The sequence below is a fragment of the Amblyraja radiata genome, chromosome 23, assembly GCF_010909765.2.
Source record: "Amblyraja radiata isolate CabotCenter1 chromosome 23, sAmbRad1.1.pri, whole genome shotgun sequence".
Taxonomy (NCBI): domain Eukaryota; kingdom Metazoa; phylum Chordata; class Chondrichthyes; order Rajiformes; family Rajidae; genus Amblyraja; species Amblyraja radiata.
This window is the reverse complement of record NC_045978.1, coordinates 5,123,492-5,137,208: the sequence shown is the minus strand read 5'-3', so window position 1 is coordinate 5,137,208 and position 13,717 is coordinate 5,123,492. Positions and strand designations below refer to the sequence as shown.

The 13,717-nt window shown below is 40.9% G+C and overlaps 1 protein-coding gene across 9 annotated transcripts in view; it reads right to left on the bottom strand.

The window, feature by feature from the left end:
• Positions 1-282: 282 nt before the first annotated feature.
• The window catches only part of arfgap1 (ADP ribosylation factor GTPase activating protein 1), a 30,904-nt gene continuing 17,469 nt past the window's right edge, over positions 283-13,717 (bottom strand). For 3 of the 9 annotated variants that reach the window (XM_033041415.1, XM_033041414.1, XM_033041416.1), the window contains exons 6-14: positions 12,443-12,523; positions 12,243-12,354; positions 10,644-10,700; positions 10,126-10,158; positions 9,424-9,453; positions 6,783-6,839; positions 4,609-4,668; positions 2,754-2,827; positions 283-2,142 (exon numbers count right to left, since the gene is read on the bottom strand). In XM_033041415.1, coding sequence (XP_032897306.1) covers positions 1,842-2,142; positions 2,754-2,827; positions 4,609-4,668; positions 6,783-6,839; positions 9,424-9,453; positions 10,126-10,158; positions 10,644-10,700; positions 12,243-12,354; positions 12,443-12,523 — 805 coding nt within the window. In that variant the 3' untranslated portion in view covers positions 283-1,841. The remainder of the gene's footprint in view (positions 2,143-2,753; positions 2,828-4,608; positions 4,669-6,782; positions 6,840-9,423; positions 9,454-10,125; positions 10,159-10,643; positions 10,701-12,242; positions 12,355-12,442; positions 12,524-13,717) is intronic. The other 6 variants (XM_033041418.1, XM_033041419.1, XM_033041417.1 and 3 more) reach the window with 6 other exon arrangements.

Sequence of the window (13,717 nt, the reverse complement as noted above, 5' to 3'; positions counted from 1 at the left end):
AATCCCATTCACTTTAACAAAACATCTCTTTATACAACTTGGAGATATCATTATCTGTAAAATCAAAATCATATTTAATTCCTACACGTGAGAGCCCAAAATCATATTCATATTGACAAAGAACACCTTGATATTATAACTTATTGATATATCATTATCCATATAATAAAACTATTCGCTTCAGTACCAGAGGCCAAGACCTTGTGTGGATCAGAATCTAAAAATGTGGTGAAAAATAACAGAATAGACAATAGGTTTCAACAGTGAATGAAAAGCTACAAATAATTTTGAAAGATTGCTTTATTCCACCAAGGAGATCTTTTGAATTAAGTTTACTACAATGTTCCAAGATATTTGTGCCAAAACAAAGCTTCCAGACAATACGTTCAACAAACAAATGAAATTTTACACAGAAATGGATAGTTTAGAATTAAAGGAAACAAAATGATTTTGTTTTAAATCTTATTTATTGTAATACATCATCAAAGGCAATCACACACAAAAATGGGTGCAAAGTTACCGGCAACTTATAAGTTGCTATAATTCCAGACGACCATCATATCAGGGAAAATCCACATAATAATTTAGGTCATAAGTGTTCAATAATCTCCAAGTTACAGAAAGATTAGTCCGATGCCCATGCTCGAAAATATTGCACAGATACTTAAAAATATCTCCAATACTTAAAAGAACAACCGCCCATACTAGATTGGCATTCACATCATAAGCAACTGGAATGTTTAGAGTTAAGATCTGGGGCCATCACAGATCAGACACAACGCGCTCACAGTTGCAGATCAACGTACTTTTGAAGATTATAATGGAATGATCAGAGAATGCAGGTAATCTCCGAGCACTACACAAGTAATAGATGTAATTGTATACGCTATGCCGTACATTTAAAAGGCAGGAATGGAGACCTCTATCCTAGGCGGATAACAATAAGCTAATAAAGTGATCCAATTTAAAACATTTTTAAACGATACAGGCAGAGAAATGGCTGCTTTCGGCATTTGGTAACAAATATTGAATACATTCCAACATTCCTCTATCTACTAATTTTGTGATAGTGTTATTCTCTTCAAACGCTTTACGAGTCGAGTAGACAAAGAAATGGTGAGTAAATGTAAAGAGCATTTGTTTGCCGGCATTAGCCACTTCAAGATCACGGATCGCTTGGTAAGGCAGGTAGGGTTAGACAATAGGTAGAGACAGTTATTATTGGAGTGGGGAATCTTAAAACGTTACTTCAATCAGCTAGGCACCAAACCTACAGTAATTACAGAGAACACAAAGAAAGAACCTGTAAACACTATTCGCTCTGTACAACCATACATACCAAAGCTGCACACACACACACACACACACACAGACACACTATAGCACATGCAGCAAATGCTGTTTGTTGCATTTCAAAAGAAAACCTGAGCTAACAACAAAAATAATCACTGCCCTATTTAACTTTATTTTTTTTTGCCATGATACCCTGTGGATTTAACTATTTATGTACACAAAAATAAATCTGTGAGTTAATGGAAAAAAACATATTCCCTTAAATAGAAAAATGTATTGTCAATGCATTCAGTGTAAAAATATAACACTTGAGCCTAACGACATACTGAAAGGAGATTTCTCTGGTTACAATACTGACTGGTCTTTGTGCAAGTTGCTTTTTGTTTGAGATACGCAAGTAACCAGTCTCTAGAGAGTTATATTTCCCGAAACATTGATTCTTTATGAACAGGAATACGAAATGGCTTATGACAGCAACAAAGCAAGGTTAAGTAAAGTGAAGTGCGGGTGATTCCAATTCGAAGCACGTCCCCCCCCCCCCCCCCCCGCTACCAGTTTTGGTTGTCCCATCCTTCATCTACCGCTCCTCTGTTTTCTCTTTTTGGGGACTTTTTATTCTTGCTTTCCCCGCTTGCAGCCCAGTTATTGTCCCAGTCGTCCCAGGCATCACTATTGTTGCTTTGCTTTGTTGTAGTGTCCACCACACCCCAAGCTTCATCGTTCTTCTCCCCAGAGCCCCATGCGTTCGCACTCGAGGGACTCTTTGTTTTAGAATCTTCGTTCGCACCGAAGTTATCCCAGAAGCCGTCGTCGAATCCACTGTTCTGGTAACTTTCTCCGACCGAGTGGCTGTAACACAGAGAACACCGCAAACCGTAAATGTTCGGGCATCTGAAAAGTAAATGGCAATGTTCCAGCCATTTCAAAGATGAACTGCAACAAGAATTTAGTTTAGTTATACAGCACGGAAACAGGCCCTTCGGCTCACCGAGTCCACGCTGACCAGTGATTCACGCACACTAATGCCATCCGACACACACTAGGGACAATTTACAATATACCAAGCCAATTGACCAACAAACCCGTACGCCTTTGGAATATGGATATTCCGGAGAAAACCCACGCAGGTCACAACGTACAAGCTCCATACAGACGGCATCCATAGTCATAATCAAGCCTGTGTCTCCGGCGCTGTAAGGAAGCAACTCTACCGGTGTGCCACCCCTAAATTTGCAATACAATTTTTGGCATCATGTTTGTCACAGACATTGTGGGCTCAAGGGCCTGTTCCTGTGCTGCACTGCTCCACACTCTAATTTATACTTTAGTTGGGAGGGCTTCTTTTAAAACGCATTCATGACTTAAATCCAAATACAGAAAATAATATTCTTAATTAGAATTCATAACGTTACATATCAAAGCATTGTAATGTAGAAATATGATTATTTCATATATGTTACCTTTGTGGAACAGATTCTTTATTGGTAAAAAGGGAACTGACATCTTGCCATCCTTTCACACCCACTCCCTGAACCTAGGAACATTAAAAGGATGAACAGTTGTGTAAATCAAAGATCATGTATAAATATATATAAAATGGATAAACCAGAGGGAAAAAAAACTCACAATATTAGTAATTAGCTCACTAAGCATTAGGCTGAGAAAATTACATTTCCAACATTAATAAGTATACTTCAGAAGACACTACGTTAACCACAGATTCATCCTTCATTTTAAACTTGATAATGATCTCCCCAAATCATGACACCATTCCAATGAGTACTTATTCATTAATATTGTCAATTAAAAAATAATGTTGGTTAAAAAAATAATGATGGGAATTCAATAGATATTTTTTGTCCGAATTCAAAAATACTGGAGAACGAAGGACCCAGTTCAAACAAGTAAACAAAATTAATTAGCAGGAAATTTGGGGAATGACAAATAATAGTGGTATTAATTCATTTGGACAGGTACATGGATACGAAAGGTTTGGAGGGATATGCGCAAAAAGGACGAGCTAAGATGTGGCATCTTGGTCAGCATGGATGATTTGGGCTGTAGGGCTTGTTGTGAGCAGTTTTGGGCACCATATCTGAGGATGCGCTGGCTCTGGAGAGGGTCCAGAGGAGGTTTACAAGAATGATCCCAGGAATGAGTATGTTAACATATGATGAGCGTTTGACAGCACTGGGCCTGTACACGCTGGAGTTTAGAAGAATGAGGGGGGTCCTCATTGAGACACACAGAATAGCAAAAGGCTTGAATAGAGTGAATGTAGAGAGGATGTTTTCACTAGTGGGAGAGTCTAGGACTAGAGGTCCATAACCTCAGAATTAAAGAACGTCCTTTTAGGACGGAGATGAGGAGAAATTTCTTTAGTCAGAGGGTGGTGAATCAGTGGAATTCTTTGCCACAGAAGGGAGTGGAGGCAAAGGCAAAGGCAGAGGATATTTTTAAGGCAGAGATAGTTTATTGATTAGTCCAGGTGTCAGAGGTTATGGGGAGAAGGCAAGAAAAAGGAGTTAGGAAGGAGAGTTAGACCATCCATGATTAGATGGTGAAGTAGACTTTATGGGCTGAATGGCCTAATTTTACCCCTATCCTTTTTGACCTTTTGACCTTAAGTGCTGTATGACCCCGCGACCCTATGAAATTACAAATAATAAGCACAGCTTCAATTTTAATTATGAGGGAGGAGACAAAAATACTTTAATTTTGACCGGCAAAGTTTTCAAGGGAGAGACTCACCCCAGCAATTATCAATGATAGCCACAAAGAAAGGAAAAGGAAACAGATTAGCAACAAACTCAAAGCGTCTGCGCGTCCACAAGCCAGTCTTCATATTTGGCAACTGAGCACCCAGGATGTTACTTACACGACAAGTATTGGGTTAGCTGTAATGTAGCAAATGTAATGTAGTAATGTGTTCTTAGAAGATAGACACAAAATGCTGGAGCAACTCTGAATGGGTGACGTTTCGGGTCAAGACACTTCTTCAGAGATTCAGTCTGAAGGGTCTCAACCCGAAACTTCACCCATTCCTTATCTCCAGAGATGCTGTCTGTCCCGCTGAGTTACTCCAGCATTTTGTGTCTGTCTTTGATTTAAACCAGCATCTGCAGTTCTTTCCGACGCACAGTGTGTTCTGAGAACTCGCCCTGGTTCACGAGTTAGTTTAATACCGTTTCAGTGCGACATTGAACCATTTCCAAGAAAATGGTGCTCGATTTCCAACTAGGACTGAGTTTCCAGAAGATGCACAAAATATGAAAGCTGGCTGTGACTCATGCCCAGTGACAACCTTCTGCATAACTTATTGGCAATCTGTGACATGCCAACAGAAACGTCATCTAAATATTTTCCATCTTTAACCTGCATGTAAAAATTGCCTTCAGTTATCGATGAACAGTACCATGTGCAAAGTGGTCTTCATCATATTGATGAAATCTGGTGATAGCCCCATTGCAAGATAGGCAGAAATAAAGAGAGAGAACTCTTAACATAGAGCCATTTTTGGAAAGATATTTCCACCCCTTCCCCAGAACACATGGCAGCAATGTGGCGTAAGTAGTGGGGCCACTGACTCAACAGCGCCAGAGAACCAGATTCGATCCTGACCTTGGGTGCTGTCTGGAATTCTCTGCCACAGAAGACAGTGGAGGCGAATTCACTGGATGTTTTCAAGAGAGATTTAGATGTAGCTCTTAGGGCTAACGGAATCAGGGGATATGGGGAGAAAGCAGGAACAGGTTATTGATTTTGGATTATCAGCCATGATATTAAATGGCGGTGCTGGCTCGAAGGGCCGAAAGCCCTACTTCTGCACCTAATTTCTATGTCTGTGTGGTGTTTGCACCTTCTCCCTGTGACCGCGTGGGTAAAATTAGTAAATTTGCAGATGACACAAAGCTGGGTGGCAGTGTGAACTGTGAGGAGGATGCTATGAGGATGCGGGGTGACTTGGGACGGGTTGGGTGAGTGGGCAGATGCATGGCAGATAATGTGAGGTTATCCATTTTGGCAGCAAATACAGGAAGGCAGATTATTATCGGTATGGTGTCAAGTTAGGAAAAGGGGAAGTACAACGAGATCTGGGGGTTCTTGTTCATCAGTCGATGAATGTAAGCATGCAGGTACAGCAGGCAGTGAAGAAACCTAATGGCATGTTGGCCTTCATAACAAGAGGAGTTGAGTATAGGAACAAAGAGGCCCTTCTGCAGTTGTACAAGGCCCTAGTAAGACCACACCTGGAGTATTGTGTGCAGTTTTGGTCTCCAAATTTGAGGAAAGACATTCTTGATATTGAGAGAGTGCAGCGTAGGTTCACGAGTTTAATTCCCGGGATGGCGGGACTGTCATATGTTGATAGAATGGAGCGATTGGGCTTGTATACACTGGAATTTAGAAGGATGAGAGGGTATCTTATTGAAACATATAAGATTATTAAGGGATTGGAAACGCTAGAGGCAGGAAACGTGTTCCCAATGTTGGGGGAGTCCAGAACCAGGGGCCACAATTTAAGAATAAGGGGTAGGCCATTTAGAACGGAGAGGAGGAAAAACCTTTTCACCCAGAGAGTTGTGAATCTGTGGAATTCTCTGCTTCAGAAGGCTGTGGAGGCCAATTCTCTGGATGCTTTCAAGAGAGTTAGATAGAGCTCTTAAAGATAGCAGAGTCAAGGGATATGGGGAGAAGGCAGGAACGCGGTACTGATTGTGGTTGATCAGCCGTGATCACAGTGAATGGCTCGAAGGGCCGAATGGCCTACTCCTGCACCCATTGTTCTCTGGGTGCTCCGGTTTCTTCCCACATCCCAAAGTAATAAGGGTTTGTAGGTTAATTCGTCTTTGTAAAATTGCCACTGACATGTAGGGTGTGAATACAAAGTGTGATAACATAGAACTAGTGTGAACGGGCGATTGATGGTTAGCGAGGACTCAGTCGGCCAAAGGGCCTATTTCCACACTGAATCCCTAAACTAAATCCAAGTGTTTTTATTTGTGACTGCTACTGTTAGTAAATAATAAGGAGAGAGCTGTAGATGAGATAAATCTTCATTTTCAGTAGGCATCTCATATCGTGCCACATTAAAGAATATTACGGAAAGACCGTGCAGATTTGGGGAGATATTTTAGTGTGAACTGCAAAATGGCTGACAGATCTAAAGAGAAAGTTGCAATAAATTGCTGTTTACCTTTACATTGAATACATCAAGACCTAGTACTCTCCCTCAGAAGAAAATGTATCCTATCCAAGTTTGCTAATGCTTGTTAAATCATAATTTCTAATAACTTTCTTGATTAGTAAGGGTGTCGAGGGTTATGGAGAGTAGGCAGGAGAATGGGGCTGAGAGGGAAAGATAGACCAACCATGATTGAATGGCGGAGTAGACTCGATGGGTCGAATGGCCTATATCTGCTCCTATGACTAATGAAAAAAATGTCTGCGGATCATCAGTTTGAGCTCTTCAATGGGGATCATGTTACCTTGTCTTGAGTAGGTTTGATAACATTCTCATTCAACGTCTGTCCTAGTTCTGTTGCCTATTTAAAGGAAAATAAGTCATCAGTACTGAAACAGGCATTTTAGATTCTTGGACAACAACTTCATGAACTACTGTCACATTACATGCAGACTGGACACAAAGACAAAGCCAATGCTGCAGGCTCGTGACATGCAAGCAAGACTTCAGCCAGACATCTATCCCACTGCACTCTGAACTCTACTCAGTGCAAGAGAGACAAGCTATGCACACAGTATTTCTGACAGCCAGCAAAAACAGCCTAATGTTATTCCAGTTGAGAAAAGTATTCCAAAAGGCCCAATAAAAAGGTCAAGGTTAGATTACAAAATAGTTCAAAATACATGGACATTCACTTCACTTTTTTCTCCAATAAACCATTAAAGTTTTTTATTTTTCTATCAGTTGGAGCGGGCAATCTTAACCTCAGCATGAATACAAAATTTAATACAAAGCAGTCAAATTTTTACCAACAAAAATGGGCTTCCTCTACTATGACGTGGTGTGTTATTTTACTGTAAATCAGAAGCTGCATTTTACCCCAAGGCCTTGGAATAAATTTTACTGGATAATCTCCAAATCCATTTAACAAAAATTATTGACTAGTTGGCTAAACTTCCACTGTTGTAAAGAATTTCTGTACAAGTATATAATCACATTTGTAAGCCATTAACTTTTGAAATTACTTTTGACACTATGACCTTTGAAGCTTTCTATCTAAGACAGTAATAAAGCTATAATAGTTATAAACATTCTTCCACAGAAACAGGAAGAATATGTTAGAAAAGTGCTAATATACTTTATTATATAAATATTATTTTTAATTTCGTATAGAAATTTAGTTGGCAAAATAAATGTTTTCAATTATTTTCAAGCTTGCTAATCAGACACAGTTGGGCATAAGGTCATCGTGTGAAAACGATCTGTTGACTACTAAGGTTAAATAGTCTACTGTAGGTCAAGTGTCCAGGCTGACACAAGGTACAGTTAGTCACCAGGACTGCTAATCAGAATTCTACACTTCAGGTGACTGACTATAAAGGAAAATAAAACGATTTGTGCAATATTGGTCCCCTAATTTGAGGGAGGACATTCTTGCTATTGAGGGAGTGCAGCGTAGGTTTACAAGGTTAATTCCCGGGATGGCGGGTCTGTCATATGCTGAGAGAATGCAGCGGCTGGGCTTGTAGAGTCTGGAATTTAGAAGGATGAGAGGGCATTTTATTGAAATGTTTCCTGCCTCTACCGTGTCCAACCCCTTTATAATCTTATATAAGATTATAAAGGGGTTGGACACGGTAGAGGCAGGAAACATGTTCCCGATGTTGGGGGAGTCCAGAACCAGGGGTCACAGTTTAAGAATAAGGGGTAAGCCATGTAGAACAGAGATGAGGAAACACTTTTTCACACAGAGAGTTGTGAGTCTGTGGAATTCTCTGCCTCGGAGGGCTGTGGAAGCCGGTTTTCTGGATATTTTCAAGAGAGAGCTAGATAGGGCTCTTAATGATGGAGTCAGGGGATATGGGGAGAAGGCAGGAATGGGGTACTGATTGGGGATGATCAGCCATGATCACATTGAATGGCGGTGCTGGCTCAAAGGACTGAATGGCCTACTCCTGCACCTATTGTCTATTGATTGCTGAATATAGTTCAACATCTTTCCATATTTCAGCCAACTTTAACATAAACCGGACCCAAAGATAAGATCAAGATTAATTAAAATGCATTGAGGGAAGAAAGTTATATTGCATCAGAGTATAAAGAGTGCAGAGAAGACTTACAAGGATGTTGCAGGGACGTGAAAGGGGCCAGAGCTGTAAGGAGTGGTTGGGCAGGCAAGGATTTTATTCCTCGGAGAGCAGGAGGCTGAGAGGTGATCTTATAAAGTTGTATAAAAACATGACGTGAATTGCGCTTTTGCCCAGGTTAGGGAAATCAACAAACCAGAGGACGTAGGTTTAAGGTGTGACGGGAAAGATCTAATAGGAACTTGAGGGGACACGTTTTCATTGAGGGCGTGTTGGGTACATGGAATGAGCTGCTAGAGGATAAAGCTGAGGCAACATTTAAAAGGCACTTGGACAGGGATATGGGCCAAATGTACGCAAATGGGACTAGCAGAGATGGTCATGGACTGTTTGGGCTGAAGGATCTCTTTCTGTGCTGTATGTTGGCATGGACAGTTTAGGCTGAAGGACTGTTTACGTGCTGTATGTCTCTATCCATCATTAGTACACTAGTGATACCAGTTTTTGCTCATCTTGTACTCAATGGACCTCAAAACCAAAGAAAGTTTATGGAGAGAACCTATTCCTTCTCTCCATAGATGCTGCCTCACCCGCTGAGTTTCTCCAGCATTTTAGTCTACCTTCGATTTTACCAGCATCTGCAGTTACTTCTTAAGCAAATATAATGAAGTTACTACCTTATTATACAATAAAGATGTATTAATTCCATAGCCTAACATTTGGCTTAAATTAAATGCCTCGAAAATGACTGTTGGAATATCAAGTGATGTGGAGGAATGCCAGAGAAAATATTGATGGCAAGTGATAATGGATGCAGTTGGACTAAAGAACAAGACATGCAGAAGTTAAGAACTTTACCGGCTCTAGCTGCTGCTTGGAGCCCCAGACCTTTTATCCAGCAGGACAGCAATAAGGACAGAACAAGTATCTTTTAGCAGCTCAGCATTTGCATCCTTGCCCCGATTAAGAGATACATCACAAATATACCACAAGGTGCAAAACCACCAACAGATGGACAGCACCACAATGATAATCAAACACCCCCCCCCCCCCCGACCCCAAAGTAGGCAGGAGGTCGCTGATCGGCGGGTCCGGGAACCCGCGCGAAGGCTCATCGGACATCGGAAACCGCGAGGGAGCTGGAGACGCCGGACTCGAGGAGCAAAGGTGGGTGAACTGGGGTAATGCCGCCAGCGCCTTCAAGGTCGGCTGCAGGAGGTGTCCCCGGGACACAAAGATGGCCGGGCGAAGAGGAGTGGAGAGGGACGGTGTGTCGCAGGATCTGCTCCAGTACATCGAGCGCGTGGGCGGACCAGACTTTGAATAATGCGCCAAAATGGCAGCACCTGTATGTGTAAGATTTGCAAAAACGAATTTCACTGTGCGGTTGCATGTATGCCAAATGAAGCACTGTTAAATCATTGAAAGTCTTTGCAATAATCAAATTAGAAATGGAGCTCGAGTTGTCGCAGAAAAATAAACCTTTATTAACTATAGATAGTTAACTATATCAGTCAGACCAACCAACACCCTAAATAGTCGTGGATTAAAAGAACATACCTTTTGCGTTGCCTGACTTCCAAGCTTCACTGCCTGTTTGAATAGAATAAGATTGTTTATATTTATCCACATGCCTTCATTCTAATACTGTTTTATTTAGTCTGGTAATCAAAAATCAAAGGTAGACACAAATTGCTGGAGTAACTCAGCAGGACAGGCAGCATCTCTGGAGAGGATAGTTTGACATTTCGGGTCGAGTTACTTCTTCAGTCTGAAGAAGGGTCTCAACACAAAACGTCACTCTGTCCTTCTCTCCTGAGATGCTGCCCGTCCCGCTGAGTTATTCCAGCATTTTGTGTCTACCTTTGATTTTTACCAGCATCTGCAGTTCTTTCCTACACATGCCTGCCAAAGCATATATCCACCTATGAATTGTTAAACTAAATACATTAAATTCTCTTCAGAAGATCAAGATTTAATACATTTGAATGTTCATTAATTAAAAAACTGTCCATTTGCACATTTCGAATTGGAAAACAGTTTTGTATACGAGTGAATTTATATAAAGAATTACTTACTCCGTCTTTTGCTGCGGATGCAAACTTGGTAGCGCCAACGGTAAAATTGCTCCAACCCTGTAAATTAGTGAATATAATCGAATTAAATGCTTCACCATCATTAATCTTTGTTCATCTATATTAACTAAATTAGCTTTTCCATGCTGTCATTTAGGTTTGTAATTAAACGAGTAGTTACGTTTGAGAAATGGTCAGTCACACGAAGCCTCTAGTCCAGGCTAAACAATAATTCCCCCCCCTGTCCTTCGTAGGTTCCAAATAAGCAGTCAATTGGCGGGCAGTGAAGGTGACAACTAGAAGATGGGGCGTCTAAAGAGCAAGGTCCAGTAGGAGAGTAATGCATCCAGCGCCTTCAAGGTCGGCTGCAGGAGTGCCCCAGGGTCACAAAGAGGTCCGGGTGAGGAGAGGAGGGACCTGAACGCTCAGCCTTCACTGAAGATTAAATTATTACACACATTTATGTGTGCTAGTAGACATTCCAGTTATTATTGGAGGTTTGCTTAACTCAAAATACGGTAGGCAAAACTGAGAACTTTAGAAAACTAGAAGGCTACATGGAGACTCTCGAAATTGATCCCTTATGGGCTTGTCCCACTAAGGTGATTTTTCAGGCGACTGTGAAACACCGTAACTATCGTTCCTCTCCTTTCTTCTTCAGAGATCCTTGCATAAACTGGCTACTGTTTTTGCTTATAAATCAAATTCTAAAGTAATTCATTGCCAAGTGAGGACTTTTAAAAAAGTACAGAAATGAGAGAACGAAACAGTAAGTTTAAGGCCCGTCTCACTTGGGCGTTATTTGCGTGTCATTTACACGACATCATTTACGCGTCACGACGCACACGGCGTGCATTATGCGCGCATGGCGAGTGGTGAGACGTGGTGGCGTAGGCAGTGACGCGCGGTAGCGCACAGCGCCCCAGGATTTGGGGATTCTCAAAATCCTCGCACGCTACCTGCATGACGTGCAAATGATGCCCAAGTGGGACAGGCCCTTTATACTTCTCTATCTCGCTCAAGGTATTACGTACCAATAGAACCTATATTATACAAGTACATTATTGTTATCAGGATGTCATCTCTAAGGTTAGGAAATATAGCTGCTGTAAATAGATATACTGAACAAAGTTATAATCAAATTTATAATAGCTTCTGTACATTTCCCCTTTCCTAATACTACAATAAGCGCAGTAATATTGCCACAACTTCCACTGTTGCCGATCTTCAGAAATTGCCCATTTCATAAAAATGCCTGCAACATATTTTCACATTCTTTTTATTTGTGAAAGCTTGCAATAAACCCTCAATATCAATTTCCAGCAAAACAAATCTCTAGTCTGAAGACAGGTTGTTAAAGCCAATAAAAGATTAAGTTTCTTCAATAAACATACTTAACTTGTTTACATTGAGTGCATAGTTAAGATTAGATACACGGTTAATCCAAAATCCTTGTAGAATTAGAAGATAAAATGTATATGAAACTATGTCACTGCATGGTCATGCTCAATTAAAATTAAGCATTAACTAGCACCCACAGAAATCATCTACTGTAATCCAGAAGTAAAATTATAACCGGAACAAACGGGGATATTTTCATACCGAATAGAGAGAAGTCATGGCGGTGTTGAGAAAATCTTCGTCCTTTTTCGAAGAGGGAGCGGTGTTTCCAAATCCAACGTAGCGATTATCCTGACTTGCTTGTCCTCCACCACTTGAAATAATGAAAGGTAATTAATCGCTAGTGCTTTGTTGAAAACAAGAGCAAGAACAGCAATATAACATGAGATGCATCGATTTACCTTTGATAGGAATTATCGTCATTCAACCAGTCCTCAAACTTATTATCAGAGGATAAGGCGGAATTTTGTTTAGGTCCAGAACTACAAAAACAAAATACAAATACACATCTTTAGTAGTGACAGAGATAAAAACTATGCTGCAATAAAGATTTTTTTTAAATCATGCTTTAGGTTGAGAATGGGTTACATATCAGTGAAGATATGATGCGGCTATAATATTTTATAATAGGAGTAATCAAACTGCCTATTATTGGTATTCTAAGATACTGGAATATAACACTTCATGATTTAAATAAAATACCAATACATTATATTGAGCAATGAAAATATTTTTTGTGTTCTAAATAAAATGATTCGTTATTTCCCTGCCATGTTGCTTTGCACTTGTGCACAGCAGAAAATGAATCATGAATATAGACATAAAGTGCTGGAGTAACTCAGCGGGTCAGGCAGCATCGCTGGAGAAAAAGAATGGGTGATGTTTTGGGTTGGAACCTTTCTTCAACAGTCTTTTTCTCATCGTGCTTCTCCAGGGATGCTGCTGTTGAGTTACTCCAGCATTTTGTGTCTACCTCCAATCGTTTTGGCCCCCCTCTGGTCGTAGGAGTGGGGGCAGATCCGGATCCACAACGGCCGTGAGCCCGGCGATCGTTTGCCTGCTTCTGCTGCTGTTGGAGGTGAGACGCTGCGTCGCGCCAGGGTCTTGGACCTGTCCCACTTTGGCCGTCAGTTACGCGACAGGCCGGTGGTGCGCGAAGATTTCGTTTAGGACGTAGTCCACACTCCTCCACGCCACTCCATGCGCCCGTCCCGCGCTACCCACATGCTAGCAGGTCGTGTAAATGGCACACAAATGACCGCCAAATGGGACAGGCCCTTAAGGGCCCTTAAGAGGCAATTATGAGACAGAACTGTATTCAGCTAAATATTGCAAACACCTTCTAGAAAACTGGATGCATGTTCGAGTAACTAGAATTTTCAACCCAAAAATACTCAGTATGCTATTATCACCCATTAGACCATTCTTAGTATGTTACGAAAACTCAAGTTCTGACAAGTTGTAGTGACAACTTTATAATGTAGAAAACTAATACTAGAAACTGTCACCTTGAACATTGTATTAGAACTCTTCGCAGATTTTCAAATTTAACTGTCTTAACCCACAATAGTTAACTATTCCGAGCTCTATCGATAAACAGTGATATCTTTAGTGTCCATAGTATTTTTCTTTCATGCCCGTTGTGGTTATGCCACAACCTTCCATTGATTTTTTTT